Source organism: Ischnura elegans, chromosome X, assembly GCF_921293095.1.
Source record: "Ischnura elegans chromosome X, ioIscEleg1.1, whole genome shotgun sequence".
In the NCBI taxonomy this organism is placed as follows: domain Eukaryota; kingdom Metazoa; phylum Arthropoda; class Insecta; order Odonata; family Coenagrionidae; genus Ischnura; species Ischnura elegans.
The window spans coordinates 115,312,239-115,337,809 of NC_060259.1; the positions used below are offsets into that span (position 1 = coordinate 115,312,239).

Here is a 25,571-nt window from a genome sequence, read left to right on the forward strand (position 1 = left end):
ATGTCACGAGTGTCCCCCCGTCAAACAGTGAGGGGAAAGAAGGGAGGGAGAGGACCCAAGGTCAGCTTACCCGTGCGAGAGTACGCCACTGCCCTCTCTCGACAGCAATTCACAACAACAAATGTATATCCTTTTCCCCATAAAGGCTGGCCCTCTCTTCTCCTCTCTGCTTCAGGGAATGATGAATGTGAGGAAAAATTATATCGTTTGTATGGAACTTTAATTGGGATCAGGAATGGTAGATGATATAAGTGGGGAAATGATCAATGCAGGAACGATAGATCAAGGTTCCACTGTATGATGTCTAATGTGAAGATGCTTTCATATAATTTCGGTTGAGCAACATTGCAATATCTTGTAAATCATTGTACCTATTACAAAAATTCTTAGGGGTTTCTATTTTCTAATCTAATGAATGTAACATGCCAAATTTGGTGCCATAAAGAGGCAATCATCTTGTTGAATTTGGGTGGAAAGACCCTGGTAGAATGGAAATCATATAACATAAATGAAACACTGGTAATACTACAGAAATTTTGATGCAGAAATATTACTGCTCAAATATTTTTTAGGATTCATCATGCATTATGATGTCCCGTTTTAATGTTTGTAATAACAGTAAAAAACTAGAGATGGTCGAATAGCAGATTAAAAAAACAAGGTAATGGATGTACGCTTCTTAATTCAAGTTTTTATTATTAAAATCAGCGGAAAACCATGTGTTGCACTTAGTGCCACGCGTGCCCGCTATTCGCGATTCCAGCCCGGAAGACGCCAACTACCGGCGAAAAATGTAAGCAGCGAGATGGTGATGGAGTGGACTGTTTACGTGTAATTCATATGCCGAATATAGGCTGCGTAGTGCCTTATAGTAATCCCTGACGCCTGTTGGCTTCTTTCCTGACAATTATCCCTCTTTAATAGATCTTTCGCTTATCTCACATTTCAGTGATACCTCCAAAACTGTATATTTTATGTAACTCTTAACTGTAACGTAACTGAATTTTCTGTTCTCACAACTCAGCCTCTCACGTATTCGAACTTCGCTTGCAGTCATTTCCATTATTTCTTCTCAGAAGTTAACTGTAATAACCTCTTAATAAGTCTCAAGTATTTATAGTTTAATTCCTTTCATTCCTCCTTCTTTATTTTACTTTCGTCGTACATTTCATTTGTATCCCTTTTTTCATTCAAGAGGAAAATGATGGGCAAGGTGAAAATGATTGGCATCTCTCGGCGTCATGGACGCGTTTTTTGGTGGAAATTCTTCTTCAAGAAATATTATTTAGGGAGAATGTGTCCTCTAAACACATTCATTGTATTTTGATATCCTAATTGGAGACATGGTGCAGTGAGTTAAGTTGAAACAGTTCATTAGATTAATAAATTTTCTTACTTGATAACGTTCTTCGTTTGAGAACTCAGTGTTAACTTCACCTCATAAAATCAAAGATTCCTTATAGTTTTCAGCACTTAATCAAGCAGGATCATTAAATTATCTACACTAAGGTTAATATCCCCATCTGGTGTATGATACATACAGATGACAACAAAATATAAATAAATAAACTTAACAATCGAAATATCAAAAAGATTGTGCATGGGAATCACATTTTTACGGCTAATTGATTGAAAAAAAACACCATTTCTAACTGATGCAAACTTTCTTCCATTTTTAATCCCAGTTCTGCAGAAGTAGCTTCCCACAGAATAACCAAGTGATATTACTATAGTATATTACTATCACCTATAGTTGACTCTCCTTTAGGACATTCATATTATATTCTTTGGAGCTCCTCAGAGTATATGATATTTGATGTAGAAATCATTTATATAAATACCTAGAAATATTTTCCATTTGTTACTCTCCCTGCTATGTGAGCTAAATAATAAACCACCACCTTTGATGATAATAATGTATCTTATTGTAACCATACGTCATGTACCATTTGGTTCACCATGCTTCTTATATATGCTTCTATTGCCTAGAAGAAGCATCTCAGTATCAATAGGTACTCATATAGCTCTGATAGTTGTTCTGTAGACACTCTACTGATAGTTGTGTGTTGGTTAACATACTCTCAAACGATGAGTTGAAGTCAGGTCTATTCTTATAAGGCCAGCTGGATGCCTTAACATTATTTATGTATTTTTGATGAGAAGTGCTTATCTATAAGTCTCCAATGAAGAGTAAGGTGGATTAGAGAGGTTAAATAAGGTAGAAGTGCAATATGGATATGGTGACTGAATAAGCCAATGCAATCATTTCTTCCAATTGCACCTTCTCCTTCATCACTCCCTCCACTTATAGCTTATTTTACCTCTCCACCTAGAGATTTTTTGGTTTTTCTCCAGTAATTAATAACTAAACATCCAGTTGGCATGCTTAAGTACAGACCTGACCTAATGGTATCATGCAGCTCCTGTACTTGTGAGTAACCATTCCAGCCCACTTAATTCTTTCTTACTTCCTACTCACTGACCCCTTTCCCTAAAAAAAATACTCAAAATAGACTCAACCTGAACGATTTTACTCTCAAATGTTGACTAAGCGATTTTGACTTGATGCTTCCTATATATATATGGTGGTGAATACAAGTTTTAAGTGGGGATGGCAATAAAATATTTATAGAGAGTTTACTGTTAGAGAGGGGTCTGAGAAGTACAGAATTTTTCTGATTATTGGTGGGCAATCCTTATCCCTAATTCCTACAACTGCTTCACAGAGGAAAAGCCCTCTTTTAAAATGATGTACTGAAATTGGTAAATTAGAATGCAACAAACCCCAACTGTACTGATAATACATTCCTAATTATAAAACTTAATGGCACCCCTAAAAAGCCTATTTGGACCCATTTGGACATTGAGTATTTTAGAAATTAATTATGTACAATAACAACTACCCATGCACTGGAGAGGATAACCATCTCAGGCAGTTCTTGAACCCATGACCTTCAGCTTGCAAAGCGAGGCCTTTGCCCCACCACAACAAGGCCAGCATTATTGAGTTTAATTTACAAATACCCCTCGATGGCTGTCACTTAGTGTGACTGGACTCTTATAAAGTGATGGTGGAGTGGATAGATTAAATAAAGTTAAGGTGCAACATGTAGACAATAAACTATATTGACTCCGGATCAACTGTGTGAACACAACTTATTTTAACATTAAAAGAATACAAAAAAGTTTTTCTTTTCATCTACGATACAGTTGCAATTGCTAAGTTGGACTAAATTCTTCTCCATACTGCAACAATTTGTTTACTAGTACTTACCTTAACACCTACTTTTTTACCACTCCACTCCAATGTACTTTTCATCATCACAGCCCACTTACTACTTTCTGTCAATGTCCTCGTCTCTTTCCCCCATTATTCATCAAAATTAGCTAAGAACAAGTAACTAGGTAAAATAGATTCCATGAGCTAAGGTACCAGCAATACCACAGAAAGTTAGGATGGCCTTAAGCAAAATTGAAGAAAACTTTATGTGAATTCAATTTTTTATTATGCTTTTTGGACATTTTGAAAACACGATACAAGAAAGAGGTAGGTAGAGAGTACCAATGTTATGAAGTTTATATGAGTGTTGACTATTACTTAAGTGATGGGTTTTCTACTCAGATCAGGGATGTAAACTTGGGAGGAAAGAAAAACATTTGTGGTACACTACATAGAGAAGTGGCAGGTGGATAACATAAAGGACTTTGAAGTCAATTTAAAATAGGTTCAGTTAGCAAGCTGGTTCATAAATACAAAGCCATTGAAGTCAACAACAGTGAGGACATTACAATCACAGATCAATCATGGGCCTAATCATCAAACAAGTGATTTGTTAGGAGGAACAATGATAAAATGTTTATGAAGCAAGGTTCAGTTGGCATGCAGGCTCATAAATACAAAGCCATTGAAGTCAATAACTGTGAGGAAATTAAAATCATAGTTCAATCATGGGCATAATCATCAAACAAGTGATTTCTTAGGAGGAGCAATGATAAAATGTTTATGAAGTAAGGTTCAGTTGGCATGCAGGTTCATAAATACAAGGCCATTGAAGTCAACAACAGTGAGGAAATTAAAATCAAAGTTCAATCATGGGCCTAATCATCAAACAAGTGATTTGTTAGGAGGAACAATGATAAAATGTTTATGAAGCAAGGTTCAGTTGGCATGCAGGTTCATAAATACAAAGCCATTGAAGTCAACAACTGTGAGTAAATTAAAATCATAGTTCAATCATGGGCCTAATCATCAAACAAGTGATTTCTTAGGAGGAGCAATGATAAAATGTTTATGAAGTAAGGTTCAGTTGGCATGCAGGTTCATAAATACAAGGCCATTGAAGTCAACAACAGTGAGGAAATTAAAATCACAGTTCAATGATGGGCCTAATCATCAAACAAGTGATTTCTTAGGAAGAGAAATGAAAAATGTTTATGAAATAAGGTTCAGATAGAAAGCAGGTTCATAAAAACAAAGCCATTTAAGTCAACATAAGTGAGGACATTTAAATCACAGTTCAATCATGGGCCCAATCGTAACACAAGTGATTTGTTAGAGAGCAATGATAAAATGTTTATGAAGTAATGTTTAGTTAGCATGCAGTTTTATAATTACAAAGCCATTGCAGTAAAAATAAGTGAGGACATTAATAGCACAGTTAAACTATGGGTATTAAAAGAGGAAGTTTTATGGAATAACCTGTTTCAAAAAAGGAATCTGAAGGGAATGTATGGGAACGGAGTTCCTATTTCAGAGTTCGATAAGACCACCGAATAACATTGAGAAACGCTTAATTTCTCCTCATCATCGTTTTCCTCGGTGGGACCATCGTCTTGTTAGTGTTTTCCATGACGCTTTACAAGTTGAAATTTTTACAACAAGAACAAGTTACGATAGAGCTCTAAAATGAAGTTAATAATGAACCAGCGGAATAGATAAATGTGCACCAATGTAATGGAGAGTGGTTCAAAAAACGATATATGTATATTTAATGAAAAAGAGCACTACATACGGAAAATCCTCTGTACTGTGTTGTGCAAATAAGATACTTAATAACTCGATAGATATTAAGGAAAAATATAGCAGAAGATGGAGCAAAATAGCCATATAACGCTCGTTGCGATCTAATCTAGCAACATACTTTATCACCAATGTGTCCGCCATCTTGGAAAATTACGTCACTGACGCTAGCGCCGCTAGTGGTGATTTGAGTCGCCAATTGTCAGAGAATATGGCGCGCCTGCTGGAGGGTTAACCTTTTCCCTACGGAGGGCGTTTTTTCACAGCTTGAATTTTCCGATGCTAAGGGATGAAGGCGGTGTTTTCACGGCTTGAATTTTTCGAAGCTAAAGGCCGAAGGCCGTGTTTTCACGGTTTTGCGAGGAAAGCATGCCAAGTGGGTCCCAACCGCCATTAGGGTCCCTCGGCGGGAGAGGTTCGACCCTTTCCTATTGTCCGCGTGGGGAATATCTCGGCCCATTCCGGCGCTTAGTGACCCACTCAAGGAAGGTGCTCATGGTCATTTATTTGTTTATAAGTTAAAATAACTAAAAACGTAAATGTTGCATTTTTAGAAACTCAATGCCAAGAATTACATTTTGGATGTTTTGCTGATCGGTTCCAAATTTTAAACGGAACTCTAGCTTTCATATTAACGGAGTTTATCATCACCTAGAACAAATTTTGGAGACGCTAAGGTTAGATGTTTAGTTGTTATTTTTAAAAATTACTAGCAAATTTATAGGAGCGATATTGTAATGATTTACATCTAAAGATATATGTTACTCCGTTTGCCACATTTTAAGTGTACATTTGCGATGAAATTCGATAAAATATTTGATTTAACTACTATGAAAAAAAGCCCTCGTAATGTAATAAAATATGATTCTCTCAGTTCTTTGTCGTGAGCCATAATTACAGCGACTATTTTTTGTAACCTCTTATCAACATTTGAATACAAACGTATTATAAATGAATTTCGTTATAAATACTTATTAATGCATATCCTAAAAATTCGTAAATTTAATGTACAAATAAGGAATGTTTTACGTAGACACATGTTGTGAGAAGCATTCCATACCATTGCAGGAAAGAGCACTGCTCTATCCAGGTAATTACTCTCATATCTTGGTTCTCTGATCAGGTTACATTTAGGTGGTCTGCCCTGTACACCTCACAGGCTTACTTCGGGACACATTAGCGCATTAATGTTTTCTTGGAAAAACTTATTACCCTCCAACTGGCACATCTAATACAAGATTGGTGCAAGTAGCCTCCTACTGAAATTTGTGGAAGAAAATAACCTCACTCTTCTCGGAATAACTCATTTTCTTTTCAAAAATTTCTGGACGTGTATTCAAATATAGCCGTTAACTCTCTGTTTGCATTCCGCTACCTATACAAGGGATGGTTTCTGTAGAACCCTGCTGTGCGATGCAGCCCATACCATGAATGGAAAGATAACTGCTCTACCCAGGTAATTACTTTCATATCTTGGTTCTCTGGCCAGGATCCATGAAGGTGGTCTGCCCTGTGCACCTCACGGGCTTACTTCAGGACACATTAGCGCATTAGCGTTATCTTGGAAAAACTTATTACCCTCCAACTGGCACACCCAAGAGTATATTGGTGCAAGTATCCTCCTACTGAAATATGTATGTGGAAGATGATAACCTCACTCTTCTCCGAATAGCTCATTTTCTTTTCAAAATTTTCTTGGCGTGTATTCAAATTTAACCGTAAATGTTCTGTATGCATTCCCTTTCCTACTCCTGCAAGTCTTTCAAATGATGTTTCGGTGGAATTACCGTATAAGCGCGTGTAAGAGGCGCACCTTTTTTCCCAGAAATTGCAGCCGAAAATGAGGGTGCGCCTCTTACACAAACTTCTTATCTTCCCCCCTCCCCTTCACCAGTCGAAAGTCAAAGGGGAACTGAGTGGCCTTGGTTTCCAGTGTGAGTCAGTCATCTGAAACCCTAGGTCAAAAACAAGCGGCAGGCCGGGTAGTTTCTCCCTTAGTGACGTATTTTTAAAATGCTCCTGTTTGCTTTTCTTGTAAGCATCGCGCCGTCACGTCGGTACCCCAGAGGTGAACATGGAAGATCGCGCAGGGTTTTTCGCTCCGGAAGGCGCGCTAAATTTACTGCCACGAGTGGGCATCCCGCGGCATTTATACTGCATATAGTAATCACTTTTCAAACGTAGAGAAATGCGTAGTTTTGAAGGACATACCTCGTTAATAGCCAATATCTGTCTTGCCGAGTAATTTCCATTACGCTGAGGACCTGATTTTCCAAAAATCATCTTCAGACGCTAAAATGAGGATTATTGCAACTGAAAATTATATTGGTGTCAAAACCTGCCCTTTAAAAAATGCGGAAGAGTGTGTTCATTGTTGGACTAAATTGTGGATGGAAGAAATCAGAAATGCTTATGAGTGAAGAGCACGGAAGGAGAGGTTGAGGGGAAGGAGCGCGATCCCTCCGTCTTCGAAGCAAGCAACGATAAACGGAGGGAAAGGAGCGCACTCCCTCCCCTCCGTATTTCAAGCTACGAGGCTATGAGTGAAGGAGCACGGGAAGAACACGTCCGATCTTGCATGTGACGTCGTTGCCTTCAAAGCGAAGGGGCGAAGGCGCAGCAATGTGATATACGCAGTTTGCGTTCCCTGAAGTTTCCAGTCCGTCTTGTCTTGTTTGAATGCGCTTATGCTACACTTGTTTCTTCCGAAATTGTCCTGTTTGGACTATTTTGAATATTAGTAGCCTTGTTGTAACTATAAATCTTTGTGTCAAACAATTAGAGCTTAAAAAACTTAAATTCTGTCAGATATGCGTCGCGTTAGATCTCTTTCTTTTTTTGAACCTTGTGCGTGTCTTACAATTATTGAAAGCTATCGAGATATCTTCGGGCTCAGTAGATGACTCACCTAGCATTTGGCCTCCATAAACTGAGAGATCGATCAAGGTCAGTTGGTGAGACGTGGTAGGGATGAAACACGTTTCCATTGTTCCCCTGTAACTTGATGTTTTCCTATTTTCCTGTGGGGTCTCGGAAAGGAAAAAAACAGCAGAGGCATTGGTTGATGGAGGGCCGAATGTGGCTCCATTAAATCTACGACGTGGTTATTATCCTACGGCGCTGAGATTGCCCCGATTGTTGTCCAAGCTCTTGAGAAGGTTCATGCTATGAGCCTGTTGCGTATTACCTTAAAATTTTCCACGGCTGCAATTCTATTGCAATACTCTTGCGAGTGCATTTAAACAAAATTGTTCGTGAATAGTACAAGCATCCTAGAGCAACGGCGCATGCGAAGAGAGGATCGGAACTCTTTCTACTCCCTCTTATGCCGCTATTACCTTCGCAGTTATCAAAATTTCTTTTTTCAATTAATATTGAAAGAGGAAAATTCGATAACTGTCGAAAATCCAGGCGTACTGGAATTTCGACAGTTATCGAATATACGTCTGCAACACCGCGCAATAGTATTAAAAAAATGCACCAATTTTTTTTTTTCTTCATAGCTTTGATGTTCAAAATAGGGGTGCGCCTCTTACACACGCTTATACGGTACATTTTTTCTTGGAATTATTTAGCCAGGATTTTTTTCTTGAAGTGCCTTTCGATGGTTCCTTAGAGCTTTCGTTAGTTTTGCATACGTTCTCGCCGTGTTCAGAGTTACTTGGACGAGTGGAGCACTAGGCAAATTTGCTGGACGGGAATTTGCTTGCCCTGGGTAAATGTCCAGGCTAATTACGGATCAATCGATCCTGGAAATACTCACCGGAAGTGATAATGAAGACGAGGATAGTGACTCTAGAAATAGTGTTTTGTATTTTTTCTTATTTCGTGCGTAATATGAATTTATATTTATCTGAGTGAAATTGCTTTATATATATAATTTAGCAATTTCAAACAACAAATTTGTGAGATTCAAGTAGTTCTATGAGAATTTTTCGGGAAAATATTCTTATAAAAAAATTCGAAATGTTTCATTCCCATGTTTTCAGAAAACTCGTGGAGAGCAGACGCGAATGAGGAGTGTGGATTTGGCCATCATGGATATAAAATATGTTAATATCATAATCGTAAATACCTGGAAGTATGCTAGTAACATTGAAAGATTTCATTCCCTTTAAAGTATTTTTTGGTCTATGATATAATGCCCTTTTGCTGAAAACCCTAAAAATAACAGTAGAATTTCGTTTAAAAGTTCTATAGGCATTGCAAAATGAAAGGTATACATTGATGAACTGACATTTACTGCAATAGTAACAATTTAAAAAAATTAAAATCGAACTAGTAACAATAAACTGACTGCAAAAGTATGCCGTGATGGGCTGCCTTCGGGAAAAGGGTGGGAGAATGTATTTGCCCAGTTGCCGAGGAAAGGGTCCAGCACCCCGCTAGAAAAGGTCATTAAGTGGAGGGAGCGACTACCTGGGCAATCACTTCCCGAGAAACAACTCCTTACAGGGCGAAAAAGAAATGCTCACAGCCTTTGTACAGCCAAAAGCAACTTCCCGTGAAGGAGCCCGGTGCGAAAGGGTTAAAGGATTCAAACAGGAATTTAGCTGATAAATGGAATATATTAATTTCATGGAAAACATTTGGGCATATAGTTGATTCAACCAACATCTCTTTCAAATATCCTAAGGGAACACATCACCTCGCAAAAAATGATTTCATGCCGTCTCGGCATTTACACTGCTACGATGGATTTCTGTCTGATGTATACATTCTTACCTGCCAAACGCCATTTCAGCGGCACGCTCATCTGATACTTGGCTTCATCCAACTTCTTATTTTCAACAGGTAGCTCACTTTACCCCCACTCTTACTGTCAAGTATGTACTAGCGGACAATCCGAGGCATTTTGCAAAATACACGGGCAGATGAAATCAAATTGCTAGCAGAGAGAAACCAAATATCCTGAGAAAATATCCCTTTGTCAGTGACTGTGACAATAGAGATTTATAGCATAACTAACAAATTTTAACTTGATATATGTTTTCGGAAAAAATACCGCATCGACTACCGAGAAGCTCAGCTGCAAGGATATCGGGTTTTGCCAGAATGTTAACTCTCCGTCGTATTTTGACATTTATTTCCTGCGTAAAATGCTTAAATAAAGTCAGAAATGTCGTGTTTGGTCTTATTCTTTTTTAAATTACGCGCACATTACTAATATTTCAATCCAATAAAGGTGTAATATCAATTACCGAAAGTCATTGTTAGATACCTTTAGGACTAATAGATGACTCATGCTGCAGTTGACCTCCAGAAATGGGGAACTTCGAAGCAGGTAGGCAGAAAAAGGTCATAGGGGGAGAAAGAGGGAAGGGTAAAACACGGTTCTATTATTTTCATGTAACTTGATATTCTCTTTTGAAGCTTTTGAATATGGTTTTCGTAATACAAACACTGCGTGAGCTGTGGCCTTTTGTTTGATTTCAGAGAGGAGGAAAGCGTCGGAGCAGGGGCCGAGGGCTGATGGATCGAGGGGGTATCGGATTTTGGGAATTGTGCTGCGTTGTTACTATCCCACGGCACTGAGGTTCTCCTGGTGGGGGAAACTGGGGATTTTCGGATTTTTTCACCCGACAATTTTCTGTTCCCCATGTCGAACTCTTTTCACCGCTCAAATCCACTAATTTGATGTAGTTCGTCAACTTGCCTAAAACGGTGCTGCATGCACTAAATGACTACAGTTTTATACATTTTTCTGAGTCAACTACCAACGACGTGCGTGACAGTGTATGGCGCGAAATTCAAAGTATTCGAGATTGTACCTTAAGCATAATTATTCCAGATCTCGAATATGGAATACTTTCTAGTATTTGAAGTATTCGTGGATACTATTCGCACATCTCTATAAAAAAACTATGAATGCTGGTTATAAAATGGAAGAAACAAGAGAAGTGATTAAAATCTTATGAAGTGGTTAGCATGATTATTTTTTAAATGTTCTCTGCCAATGTGAGAATAGTTGATACTTGCAGAGACTGATCAAGACCTATTGAACACACTGGGATCTATGCCATGTTATTTGAGCTTGAGTGGTGAATCCCATGCTCAAAATTCCTGTTCATCTGAAGGGAGCCGTGAAAGTTGGCAATCTGTGAGTGTAATAAGAGCATATTTTCTTTAACCCTTTGTGCCGTAGTCTCGTGGAGGGAAATTCTTCTGCATTACGAGTCCATTTATAATTTTTTGCACTCCCCTGTACGAAGCTCTCTCATGTCAATGGAAGGCAGAGGTTCATACCCATGCCAAGGCTGGAACCCATCTCAGCGGGATGCTGATCCTTTTCCTCGGCCGCTGTCTGAGATCATAGACGGATTGAAAGACTCCTTCACAGTGCGAGTCCACAGTCAACTGAGTGAAATTGCTGTCTTTTATCTAAACAAATATTTGTTGTTTGCATCAATTTTTTAGGGTATAAAATGTATTCCCTTGGTTTTTCTGAGCATATAGGAATTTTAACCGAAGTTCTAACATTCATGTTGATGGATTTAGTATATTTGTATTCCATATCAACTAATTTGGAATTAAACTGAACTCTGTTGATATTAACGCTAGAACTCTGTTTGAAATTTCCATGTAATAAGTAAAAAAAAATAATTCATTTATAGCATTAGATTTTTTAAGTAAGAAGCAAATATTTGTTAGATAAACACTGCAGAAAGCTGCAATTGACCACAGGATAAGAAAGTGTATATCTAAGTGTCCAAAGAAGGGCTTGGGCTGACGAAGTGTCCAAAGCTGGGTCTTGAGGGGCGAGCAACTACCTGGGTGTATTGCTTCTACAGTGGTCACATTCCTCCACCCTGTGCCACACATATGCAGCTTTCATTTGTTTGTGTCAAAAAATTAGAGTTAATGTCACACCGGTGCATATTGTGTTCTTTTGCGAAGAAAACCATTGCCATTGAAAGATTGCGAAAGGGTTAATTAGACATTTGTATAATTTACAGTAGTGTTGCTTTCAATTTTTATTGATGTTACACTCACTATGTCCGAAAGAGGAAATACATTGTTAATTGTGTGACAGTATTTAAGGTTCAAAGGGATTGTTTGGTTGGTCCTGACAGAGTGAAGGGAAGGCTGCTGTGGGAAATGGGACACTGTGCACCAACATTGTTCTGTACTTTTTCTTTCATTTCTTACTTTTGGAAAAGGCATATTTTCTACTGCCTTTTTTCTTAATAAAATATGTGATGCATATTATCACATGTTTGAAAAATTATTGACTATTATTTCCTAATTTTAATCCCAAGATTACATTTCTGGCATGCTCCAAGTGTGATTTAACAATTTTATACAAAGTGTTTGAAAAGCTCCTCTTATGCATTATTTTGTTCTATGTTTAATTGGTTTCCTTTTCATTCTCTTGTAGCTAAATTGAAAATGGATGCATCCTATGGCGTTGTCCACGATGATGAATCCAGTCTCGATGTTTCCTCACCGAGGGATGTCAACTCACCCATGGTTTGTACCCTATAGATATTGAAGAGTTTTGTTGTATTTCTAAATAATTTGGATATTTTGGTAATATTAATAATAATAATAATAATTTTTATTCGCCGAACTGGCAATATACATTGCATGGTTTCGTCACATAAATCAAAGTGAATACAATGATAAAAATCACATCAATGCATATAAATAGTCCCGAATATCATAATAGGCTTTACTTGCTAAAAAATTGCGTAATTTAACTTTGAATAGGGAAGGGGGACAACTTTTAAATTCAGACGGAAGTTTATTAAAAATAATAGATTGAGTGAGATGAGGTCCCTTGAGAGCTAGAGATAGATGGTGACTTTTGAGGTGAACGTCACCTCTTGAGCGAGCGTGGTAGTCATGCCATTCATGATTCCTTGGAAAATGCTCAGGATGCATTTTAACAAAAGTGGCACAGTTCAAGATAAAATGGCAGTAAGTGTTAATATTTTTAGGTCCAAAAAGATCAGTTTACCAGGATTCCTCTTAGGCACTTGAACCATAGCTTTTAATGCTTGCTTTTGTAGAGAAAATAATTTTTTTTGCATGGCTTGAAATTCCCGAGAACGTAATACCATAAGATACATGAGCATGAACATTAGCATGGTATATAAGTTTGAGGGTAGAAAGAGGAGCCAGCCTTCTAAGAATAAAAATACCAGTGCTAACTCGATTCATGATGGCTTCAATGAGTGGTGTCCATTTAAGGTCGTGTGAAACCAGAAGACCTAAAAATTTAACAGAATTACTTTGGGTAATGGGCTCATTCATCAGATTAAGTTGATGATTAATCATAGATGTGTCACTCTTTGGGTGGAAATCCAAGAAAACAGGTTCGTTAATGTTAATTGATAAATGGTTTGTATTGCACCACTCAGCCATCTTAGAAATGGATGTATTGGCAGAATTTACCAGATCAGAAATATCTCTAGAATGTGACAGACATGAAGTATCATCAGCATATAACACAGCATCCTGTTGAGGAAACAGGTTTGGTAGGTCATTAACAAAAAATATTAAACAGGAGGGGGCCAAGAATAGAACCTTGGGGGACCCCAGTATATAATAATAATATATTGAGGGGAAGAGAATGAGATATCATTGCTATACTGTGACCGGCACGTATATTTCACAATTTGTTTTCTACCAGTTAAATATGATCTTATCCAGTCCAAGGTTTTTCCTCTTATTCCAATGTTGGCCAGCTTAAATAAGAGAATACCATGGTTGACTCTATCAAAAGCTTTTGACAAGTCATAAAACACTTCAAGTGAGTGTAACTTTGGTCTCAGGCATTATAAATAGAATTTAACAATTGATATGCGGCAGTAATATTCGATCTTGCTTTTCTGAAGCCATGCTGTGAATCATGTAAGATATCTTTTGATTCAAAATAAGAAATGGTACGGGAAAAAAACACTTCTTCAAAAATTTTGGAAAAAGCGGTAAGGACAGAGATTGGCCTAAAATTGTTGGGGTCTGAAGACGAGCCTTTTTTTGGGATAGGAGATACGATGGCTAGTTTCATGCGAGAGGGAAATTCACCACTTAGGAAAGAGGCGTTAATAATATCAACTAGTGGACTCGCTATATAATGGATTACAGTTTTAATGATCGGCATAGGGATGTCATCAATCCCAGAGGACCAATTGTTGGGGAAGGAGTTAGCAAGCTTAATGACTTCATGTGCATCAGTAGGCTGTAAGTACATTGAGCAGGAAAAAGGGGTGCGAGATGTGAAGGCCGCAGAATTTATGGCGGGGCTTCGAGGAGAATTACAAAAGTGTTCATTAAAAAAATTAGCATTGACATGGGGATCAGATGTAGACTGATGATTGAAATTAATAGTTGTGTTGTTGACACTATGTGAGGTAGACTTAGTATTACTCTTGATAACTTCCCAAGCTGCTTTGGAACAATTTTTAGAAGTGGGAATGTAATTTTCATTGATTACCCTCTTGTGCTCAACCACCATGGGTTTGAATCTTTTCAGTGCCCTATTATATGATTCCATCTGGTCTGGATCAGTTGATTTACAGTGGTAATAAGTATCCCGCAGCGATTTACTTTCAGCCATTATCTCCTTAGAGTAGAAATTAAAGTTAAGAGGTCCATTACATTGTTTGATATGTTTGACTGGAAATGCTGCATTGAAGTGGTTGACAAAGGTATTTAAGAAGAGAAAAAATTTTTCATTTACACTAAAAGCTGTATAAATATCTGTCCAAGATTCATCAGATATTAGTTGCTAGAAACTGTGTCTGGAAGCAATGTTGAAGATTCTTTAGCTTACAAATTTAGGCTTATGTTTGAGGACGGTAAACGGAAAATTGACCAAGCAAGTTAATGCTATATGATCAGAAAACCCAATATTAAAAGTTGTAGTTGACAAGAAAGAGAGGGCAGTAGAGTAGTTGCAAGAACATAAATTAGAGTGGCAGATTGAGTAGTTACTATAGTAGGATCATTATTTAGCACAGAAAGCCCGAAGCTTTGAAATAGATTTGTCAAGTCACATTTATCATGGGAGACACTTAATAGATCAACATTGACATCACCATATAATAAGATACCCTGTATATGGAGAGTATAAGCCAACGTAAGAGCATCATTAAGGGCTTCAAAAAATTCAAATACACAGCTACTTGGTGATCGATACACAGCAAAGGATAATATATTTGTAGTTACCAACTTTCTGAATGGCACCACAGCATTCAAAAGTTTTATCTGTACTGTGAATTTGATTCAGACTGGTAACACTAAGTTAGGTCTTGTATAGATAGAAACACCACCACCTTTACACTGAGTGCAACAGTAGTATGATATCAGATTGACACCTTGAAGTGTAAGAACAGAGATCTCATTCTCTCTTAGCCAGTGTTCAACAATAATCACAATATCAGATTCAAGTTCTTGAATAGCATATTCAATGTGAAAAGTTTTGTTCGGCATTGATTGAGCATTAAAATAGAGAACTCTCAGAGATATGCATCTGCCTTGAGATGAAATAGCATTAGGATTGGCAGTAGGGTTAGCCCCTAGTCACATTTTCCTGGGCCTGAGAGAACCTGTTGTAGTTCTAGTTACTTTATCAGAAGATGAAGGTTGATTATGAGCACATGATGCAACTTGGGGAACAGCACTGATTTCACTCATAGGGGAAGTTGGGTCACTTTTGATTTTGATTTTGATGTCGATTTTGGGTGCACGTTTTACTTCGCCACCAAGCTGTTGCACTGAGTTAGATTTTTTTGGGGGAAATATTTGCCAGTACTAACATCATCGGGCCAAGTTTCAACCTTAGGAGATCACTTGGCAGCTTTAAAGGGGCAACAACTTTGAAAGTGCTAAATATCTTACCACTCCTTAAGTTAGTACATGTGAATTCATTTGAGGGAAACTTTATATTCATGTAATTCACCATTTCTGCAAATGTTGTTTTGCTATTTACACGTCCTAAGTATAAATTCACCCTTCTTGGCACGCCAAAGAAGGAAGACTCGTCACACTTCTCTTGATTTGTGTCGTAGATAATGTTCCTACTTTTAGACTTACGCTTATGCGTAACTCTCACAAAGCCGTCAGCCTGGTTATCAACTTCCACAGCAGGAGAAAGTTTCGGATCGACACAATTGAGAGAAATTTTCTTTTCATGTTGTACCTGGGCTTCATCTCTGGGAGACTCGTCCTTAATTGCGGCAAGATTAGTACAATCAAGTACGTCGTTAAGGGGCCATTTTGGCCCGGTTTGGTTCTTGATTCCACTATTTTTTGAGCTTAGGACCCAAATCATAACTGAATCCAATTGCAGTCACTCCAAAATAGCATGCTCCAAACCTAGTTTGATAACTTATCTAAAACAAAATTTATATTACATGCTTAACCCTTTTACTGCCAGCCTATTTCAGGTGGGATGTACGAAGACTGCCAAGGCTATGTCTAGATTTTTATCCCAATGGGAGGGAACGCTCAAAATTAAAAATTGGTTTTCGTTATTTAAAACCAAAAAGATATGAATGGAAAAAACACACGCCAAATTTTAGAGCTCAAATTCGATTTTTAACCAAGATAATTAGCTTTGAAAGTCTGCTAGGAGCTTTGGCCACGCCCACGGCGCGAAACGTATATCTATTGGCTGACCCCGCATGACGTGTGAACCTCATGAATGTCGCGAGAGTAATGCTTGAAGAAGCCGTAAACACTCTGCGTTCGTGGAAATAGTGGCCAAAAGTTTATCGTTGTGGCGAAACACAATGTTAATTTTGTTCTGGCAGATACCAGAAGTGTACTGACATTATTAACAGGGGCTCTGGACAATTTTTTTTCTTAAAAAGTATCATTTCTTTGAAATGAAACTTCTTAAGATGAAATGTTTACACTTTTAAAGAGACATTAATCATGGCAATTATCGTGGATGTTTTAATTTGTGGACATACCATCATAAAATCCTTTACCTATTACTGGTTTTTTAGTTTTCGGATGTAAATTGTGAAATAAACGAACAAATGTGCTGTAGTTATAGCTGTTTTCTTGCCCTCTGAAGGGGGAAATTTGGGGTTCTCTCTGTTGCTTTTAGGATTAGCATTCAAATTTCGTTGGAATAGCATTTTTTTTCAAAGCAGAGGTCTCGCTTTGGTCCACCTATGTTCCTGATAAATGTTCAAGTCAGTTTCGTACTATGAAAAATTGTAAGCAATTGTCATCAAAATGAAAGAGTAACTCAGAGATGGGGATTTTTACATGAAAATATCCGTAAATTCACTTATATTTACATCAGAGTTACACTTACAGTCTCTTTCAAAAGTTTTAGGACAAAGTTTGTGGCACCACTTCTGCTTCTCAAGGAAATTTAGTATCCTTTCGTAGTTATCTACTGCACTCCGCTGACATTCCGCTTGTGGTTATATACATGCACACATAGGGACAAATTATTTTATACTGCAAATTTATCATTCCACTTCTATTTATCTAGGGTGTAATAATTATTACATGAGCATTACATGCATACTTGCACTGGTTTTTACCCTTAATGGTTAAAGTTATTATTATATGATTTTTGCCATGTGACGGGTCACCGCGGCGGTGGCCTAGTGAGCAACGCTTTGAGCTCGGTTAGTGAAGATTGAGGGGTCGGGACTGTCTCTCATAATTTTTTCAGCTCCTTTTTCTACTCATTAACAGTTTTTTTATGATCGTAATTTCGCTGTATTTGATATTATGCTTTTATTGTTGCTGATGCGAATTTTTAAAATCAAGAGAAAAATGGTGGATAAAACCCTGTCGTTAGCATTATCGTACAGTTTGAATCTAGCGAAAGGAGCCACACATTATAATTTATTATTTGTCAATTTTTCTTTTTCGATTAATGATAGTTCAAACTATTTGCTAGTATTCATTCTGTAAGTATTTGCCTCCGGTTTCTCTGTTATTTTGTAAGATTTGCAAAGTTATCCGTGTTTATTATTTTCTATTTGTTCTTCTATTTATAGACCTGGCGGCACCGGGAGTCAAATGTGCTTATTTCTGTTTATTGTGAAGAATTCGATATCGTAGTGTTCCTGGAGTAAAAATTTGAGATTATCATGTATTAGTTTGTACTATTTGACACATCACCAGGTTAGCGTCGAAGACCCTTTCCGTTGCAGTGGTTGGCTTTTAATGCGCAAGATAGAAACATAGAGGGAACACCAGGGCAAATATGCAGTAAATGCACACGAAATAATCATAATATCCAACATAAATTGAAGCAGAATGATATATTTGCAATTAAAAAGTAAAATTTCCTGTGAAGTGCATATATATTTAAGCACATACAAATTTTTTTCAATGTGTGGTCAAAGACAACTAAAGGAGTAATGGAAACCAATTCTCTTTGAGAAGCAGAAGAGATTAACATTAAAATGGCCCTCACACATTCTATAACAGCCTATTTCTGAAGGAATATGCTGTCTCCATGCAGCGTCGCAATACCGCCTTCCCCGTTCTGGGTCGTTTGGCACCACAAAAAATACTTTTCTGGCGTTTAACGAGAGGTAAATTCACATCTCGGCGCACAACAATATGCATAAGGTTTCCTCCCACTCATGTAACCTCTTCCCTACGCAGGGCGTGATTTCACGGCCTGAATTTTCTGATGCTAAAGAAGGAAGGCCGGCTTTTCACGGCTTGAATTTTTCGAAGCAAAAGACCAAAGGCCGTATTTTCGCGGTCAAGCATGCCAAGTGGGTCCCAACCCCCGTTAGGGTCCCTCGGTGCGAGAGGTCCGACCCTTTCCTATTGTCCGTGTGAGGATTACCTCGACCCATTCCGGCTCTTAGTGTCCCACTCAAGGAAGGTATTCATGGTCACTTATTTGTTTATAAGGTGGAATAACTAAAAACGTAAATGTTGCATTTTTTAAAAATCAATGCCAGTTATTACATTCTGTATGTTCTGCTGATTGGTTCCAAATTTTAAACGGAATTCTAGCGTTCATATTAACGGAGTTGATCATCACCTAGAACAATTTTTCGAGACGCTAAGGTTAGATGTTTAATTGTTATTTTTATAACTTACTAGCAAGTTTATAGGAGCGATCTTGTAATGATTTACATCTAAAAATATACGTTACTCTGTTAGCTACATTCTAAGTGTACATTTGCGGTGAAATTCGATAGAATATCCGATTTAACTTCTATGAAAAAAAGCCCTCGTAATGTAATAAAATTTGATTCTCTCAGTTCTTTGTCATGAGCCAAAATTACAGCGGCTATTTTTAATAACCTCTTACGAATTATTATAATTATAAACGAATTTCGCTATAAATACTGATTGCATACTCTACTGGCATTGCAAAATGAAAGGAATACATTGATGAACTGACATTTAATGCAACAGTAACAATTTAAAAAATTAAAATTGCACTGGCAACAATAAACTGACCGCAAAAGTACGCCGGGATGGGCTGCCTTCGGGGAAAAGGGTCGAGGATTATATTTGCTCAGTTGCTGCGGAAAGGGTCCGGGACCCCACTAGGAAAGGTCATTAAGGGGAGGAAGCGACTACCTGGTCAGTCCCAAGCCGAAAAAAAACTCCGTATGGGGCGAAAAAGAAAATCTCAAACCCTTCGTAGAGCCAAAAGCAACTTCCCGCGAAGGAGCTTGGTGTGAAAAGGTTAAAATTATCCCTATTATCTAGTACAGTGCAACCTCGATAAAACGACACCCCACGGTGCACCAATAAACACTCGCTATAGCGAATTGTCGCTTTACCGGAGGTGGTGCAAATAATAGCCAATATACCTCATATTATGTACTCCTTTATTTTTATTTTATCGCTTAGACGTGTTTGGTGTTTTTTTGGCCATGGTGTGTTCCATCAAATGCTTCCTATTCATGCAACACGGACATGCGGGTATGCTTCCGTCTGCTTTCTGCCGCCCGAGGAACAAAAGAAGATCAAGCATCCGCAAATGCTAATGCCACAATATTTTCACCAAAATTAACTACTTATTTATCGAACGACAGTTTACCACATAAATTTGAGACTGAGCACTCCATTAACTTCATTTCTAACAGATCGCTAGCAATTACAGAGATTAAGGAGTCTTGGTGTAAGTTTTTCCGGCGGTGAAACCCTCGCTATGGCGAGAGCCAACACCAAAAGGGCCTCGTAAAAACGAATTTTTTAACACGGTTATTATAGGGTCAATTGACGGTGCATCGGCTATCTCTCGTAATAGCGGGGGTCTCGCTATAGCCCGTACTCGCTTTAACGAGGTTCCACTGTATTTACTTATACTCGAAATAACGTCTGCGACAATGCACTCCTTATGCAAGCAATGCAGATATCATGAGGTTCACACGTCATCAACATGGTGTCGCCCGAGAAATATGTTTTTGGCGCGGAATTCAAGTTGAAACTTCAAACTGCTCTAGGGGCGAAATTATTCTGCGCTCAATGGTAAAATTTGGTGAGAGCCTTTCTTACACCTATTGCTTTATAAATCAGACAAAATATTTGGTAGTGTAATCCCTTCTATTCTTAAGATATATTTATATATTATAACTATAGATAGATTATGGGGGCTTACATAAATTACAGCTGTTGAAAAGGCCACAATCACGAAAAAAGTGAAATAATTCAGGCCGATTATATCGGCCCCTGGCAGTGTTCGCTCAACCAGCGAGGGCCGATATATCGGCCTGGTGGCAGCAAAAGGGTTAAAATAGAGTGGCATGGCGGATGCAGTCACTTGTAAAGTAACTTGATATGTTAATTTTTCTCTCAATAACCTAATGAAAATCATTTTTTGCTTTTGAAAATAATTCAATTAAAATTTAAAAAAAATATTAAGAACCAGATCAAAGAAGCGATGCCCGGGGGCATATGCCTCAAACTGTTCAAGATTTCTATTATGAGACTGAACTCGCCCGACCGATCTCACGCAATGAGAGTTTGAGGCGGAATTCAGTATGCTTGAAGCATCTTCAAAGAGTGATGTGCAAGAGAGAAGGAATACATTCACGGAAACTTGTCAACAGGGTGCGGGAGTGGAGAGATTGTTGTTTCAAGACGTGGCAACACCAGTAGGGGTGGTAGTGTAAGGCTTATGGACAGAGTGCATCCAATGATCGCCTACCTTTCTGTATGCATCCTTCTCTGTGGGAATTGAATGATGTAGCTAAAGGTGTTCCACAACCATTCCTCCCTGCACAGCCCAAGGGATTCCATGAAGCTGTGGGAGGGCTTGACCATACAACTCAATTCGTGCTGGGTAAAATAATAATGGAAGGGTGAAAGCATAATGTTGTCGCATAATGTGTTAGTTTGAGATGATATTTCATTAAGTTCAGCTTATGGGATGTCATTTTTGTTACTCACGCTTCTGTAGAATATTGTAATGTATATATGATTACAAATTTCAGATTGCAAGTACAGTGGAACCCCGATCTGTTGTGCCCGCATTGATCGTTTTCCCGCATTCATTGTTCGCCGTTCCTGGTCTCAAATAAAGTTCTATAAAGGCAATGCAATTTTTTCCTGCATCCATCGTTATCCGAAGTATCATTTTCCTGCATTGATCGTTTGAAGATCACCGTCCCGTCGTATAATTTTCCTGCATCCATCGTTAGACGAAAATGAGACAAAGTGTTTACAACGTGTTATTTGTGGCTAATAACAACAGACACCCCCAGGAGATAGAATTACTGTAGGGAGAAGCTGAGTGCCGTGGGATAGTACCATTAGTGCATTTCCCAAGATCCATCCTCTATCCCCCTCCACTCAGAACTCGCCTCCCCTCCTCTGAAGCTTTCCTCTTCTCCGAAATAAAAAAAAAGGTCTCAGCTCGCGCAGGGATCATATTACGAAGACCTTAGCTTTGAAAAAAATATCAAGTTACACGAGAACAATAGAAATGTGTATCCCCCCCTTTTTCTCACCCACTGACCTTTTTCAGCCTAATTGCTTCAAAGTTCCCAGTTTCTGGAGGTCAGCTGCTGCATGAATCACCTTTTAGCCCAAAAGGTGTCTAAAAAGGAATTTCGGCAATTGGCATTATACTTTTATTAGATTGAAATATTTGTAAAGTGCACGTAATTTGAAGAAGAATGAGACCAAACACGACATATTTCTAACTTTATTTAAGCATTTAAAACAAGGAAATAGTTGGAAAAATACAATGATGATTTCTGGCGAAACTCTATATCCTCGTCGCTGAGCTTCTCGGCAGTTAATGTGTCATTTTTTCGAAAACAGGATATCAGGTTATTATCAGTTATCAATTTACGAGTTACACTATAAGTCTCAGTTGTAAGAGTTATTGAGGAAGGGATATCTTCTCAAGGTATTTTGTTTCTCCCTACTAACAATCCGAATTCATTTCCTCATCTGGTGCTACAGTAATTAGAGAAGAATGTGTAAGTTGCCTTCTCTTTAGAACAAAAAATTTCATGGTGCAGTCATATGTTTATGCTTCACCCTCTACAGTACATATGTTCTGTGTAAGACGTACGCGATAGCATCAGTTCCGAATTTCAACTTGCACAAGTGGTTCCGTACTTTCTAGGGTGGGTTGACTTCAAGATAGCGCTTGTTTTTCGTGTGGGTTTAACAAAGTAAGGTTTAATTTTTTTAGTTTTATTTTTATCCGTCTTCGGACCATCGCCCTTCCGAAAAAACAAGTGAGTGCTGTAAAAGATTGACTGAAAATAATTGAATATGAAGAAAAGCATCCGGGATAGAAGCGCGTGAATATTGGAGAATGGTTGGGCTGTTCGCTAGCACATGACGGTAGGGGTGGGGGTAGAGCGAGCTACCAGGTGAAAACAAGAAGTGGGATGAAGCCGAGGCTCAGGCGGGCGTGCCGCTGACGATTAACGCAACATTGTTCACGCTTTACACATGGCCTAAATTACATAAAAAATATATTCATTAGACAGGAACATTACAAATAATTGGCTATTTTTGGCCTATATGATCTATCTCACAACCAATCACTGCGCCAGTGAAAGTGGTTGTTTTATGCATAACATGCACATTGCTCTCGTGAATACGTGTACTGGAAATGGCGTTTCATGGATTTTTACATCAGAGAGAAATCCATAATAGTGGGGTTAATGCCAAGTGGAGAGCAAACATTTTTAGTGAGGTGGCGTGTTCCTTTAGGATATTTGAAAGAGATATTATTCGAATCAACAATATGACCTAAGTGTCTCGATAAAGTACTAGTATTCCTGTAATTGGCTAAAATATTCTTTGAATCCTTTAACAAATATCATAATTACATGCAAAATCCTGCATTTACTGGGACATAGGTAACCTATCCAAACATTCCCGCATCGATCGTTTTCCCGCATTCATCGTTTTTTTTTTCGTTCATCCCCCTGAGAAACGATAGATCGAGGTTCCACTGTAATTATTTTCATGAGTTTAAATTATATTGGTTTGTTTCAAAATAAATTCCTTTCATTGTTTATTGATTTAATGGCGTATTGACCTGCCCATACATGCTATCATAACTGTAATCAAATTACGAATGGAAAATTTTTGTGTATGAATTTAACCTTCAAAATTTGTGGTCAGTAGTAAATAGCAACTGTTTCTATATATAAGATAGATATTTGTTTCCAACTACACCCATGCTTCGCATAGCCCAATTTCGATCAGGCCAATTTCGATGTAGCGCAAATTCGTTCCTCGGGGAAACATCGCAGCGTAGTGTAGCCTAATCAGAAAACTTTAACGCTCTCATGATAAAACGCAAACTTGCGCTAAGTACACACAAAATTGATATCATTTTTGTGCATGTTAATAGTATTGCTTGCCTCAAATCTTCTTTTTTGTTTATATATTAATCGAAATCCATCGCTGCACAATGGCTAAAAGTATCACTCGTCATTGGGTCCAGATAGCCGGCCTACCGAAGTTATTTATCTTGTCTCCTTAACAGAAAGACATTAGTTAATTTAGATCATCAATTAAGCATGGAGCTAGTCAAAATGAGTTCTTTTTTAAGCAATACAGTTTGAGGTGTAATTTTCCATTACAGGTTACTGGTTGACTTCCAGGTAAAGGGTCTACGCTAAAGCCTTCAAAGTCATCGGTAATCACGGGGGAGAAATGGAGTGGTGGCCGAGTAGCGTATGAATATCATCAACACACAAATGGTCCACTATAGAGTCTCAAACACTTAGTGGATTTATTCCCTCCCAGCAGTCCTTGGCCCTCTGTGTCTCAGGAATATAGTGCAGCAGTAGAAGGTGATTTTGATAGAGCCATACAGATGCTGCTGATGCCTTGGAGGACTTCAAGCTAAAATGATTTATCATTCATAAACTCCACTAGCTGTGAAATGGCATTCAAAGTAGCATTTCGATGAGCGACAATAGGGCCTGGGTGACACAACAGTTGTTTTTAGACTGGTTTGAAAAATCGTCAACTGCCAGCAATGCATTATGAACCCCTGAGATATCAGATGTTAGCCCACCCGCACGACAGGAAGGAATTTCAAAAGCTCGTTCCTTTTTTTTTTTACTTGAATAAAAGTCTTTTAACCCTTTCGAGACGGTGGAGTTTTCGTCTTAGCATGACTGCTGTACTGAACCCCAAGAGACTCTTCTTTCTCGTGGTACGGAGTATTTTTGGAGGGCATTCGTTAAGAAGGGTCTAGCGGATTATTACACCCTCTGAGCTCCAACCTTTTTCGCCCCTTCGCAGCGGGGACTCCGCATTATCTCGGACTGCGAGGGTTGATGTGCTCCCTCCTTTCAGGGTTTACGACCATACCTGCGGCATTGGTTCGCGGTCAACTTATGGATTGCTTATATGTATTTATCAAGTTGCTTGCACGTAAATTGCAGACTTTGAATTCAATTCCTCATTTTTTTCTGAGCATTGTCAAATTTTAAGCGAAGTTCTAAGGTCAATTTTAACGGATTTAATGCATCAATCATTTCAATGCCAAATATATGCTCCTAAAATTTTTGCTTATCGAATTGAAACCCTTTCAAAAATCTCATTAACTATTTCTCCGAAATGCATTACTCGAGGTAAAAAAAATCCTCGCAAGAAAAGCTCTTTGTCTGTCACAGGGCAACCTTGGTATCCCTTGGAAAGTACGCTCCACACGGACATTCAGAACACCTGTGGAGCTTCTCTGGAATTGCATCCATCAGTATAATTATGTTTTTTTCTCGGAATTTTTTAAATCCCTCATTTTGTTTGGAAAATACGCTCCACCACGGGCTGAAATAACTCATGAAGACCTTCTCTGGAATTCCACCCATCAGTATAGAAACGTATTTCTCAGAATGGGTAAAGTTCATTCTCGTTCACATACCCACAATTCTTTTTGATTATAAAGTTTCCCTTCACTTCTGTCTCAGTCGTTCTTGGGTTCAGACGCTTGATGTTCTCATTCTGCGAGTGATAACGCAAAATAATATTTAAAAACAATTTCGGGTAAGCATTATCAATCGTAATAAGATAATTACACTGGAATTGAGATATAAGTTAATATTTATCGTAGAATTTCGTTTGAAAATTGTAAACGCTGCTCAAAAGACAAACAATTCAATTGTTTGTT

At 38.2% G+C, this 25,571-nt stretch overlaps 1 protein-coding gene across 11 annotated transcripts in view; it reads left to right on the plus strand.

Moving 5' to 3' along the window:
* LOC124171709 (rho GTPase-activating protein 190) overlaps positions 1-25,571 on the plus strand; it is a 647,547-nt gene that overhangs the window by 542,281 nt on the left and 79,695 nt on the right. For all 11 annotated transcript variants that reach the window (XM_046550979.1, XM_046550973.1, XM_046550982.1 and 8 more), the window contains one exon: positions 12,399-12,490. In XM_046550979.1, coding sequence (XP_046406935.1) covers positions 12,399-12,490 — 92 coding nt within the window. The remainder of the gene's footprint in view (positions 1-12,398; positions 12,491-25,571) is intronic.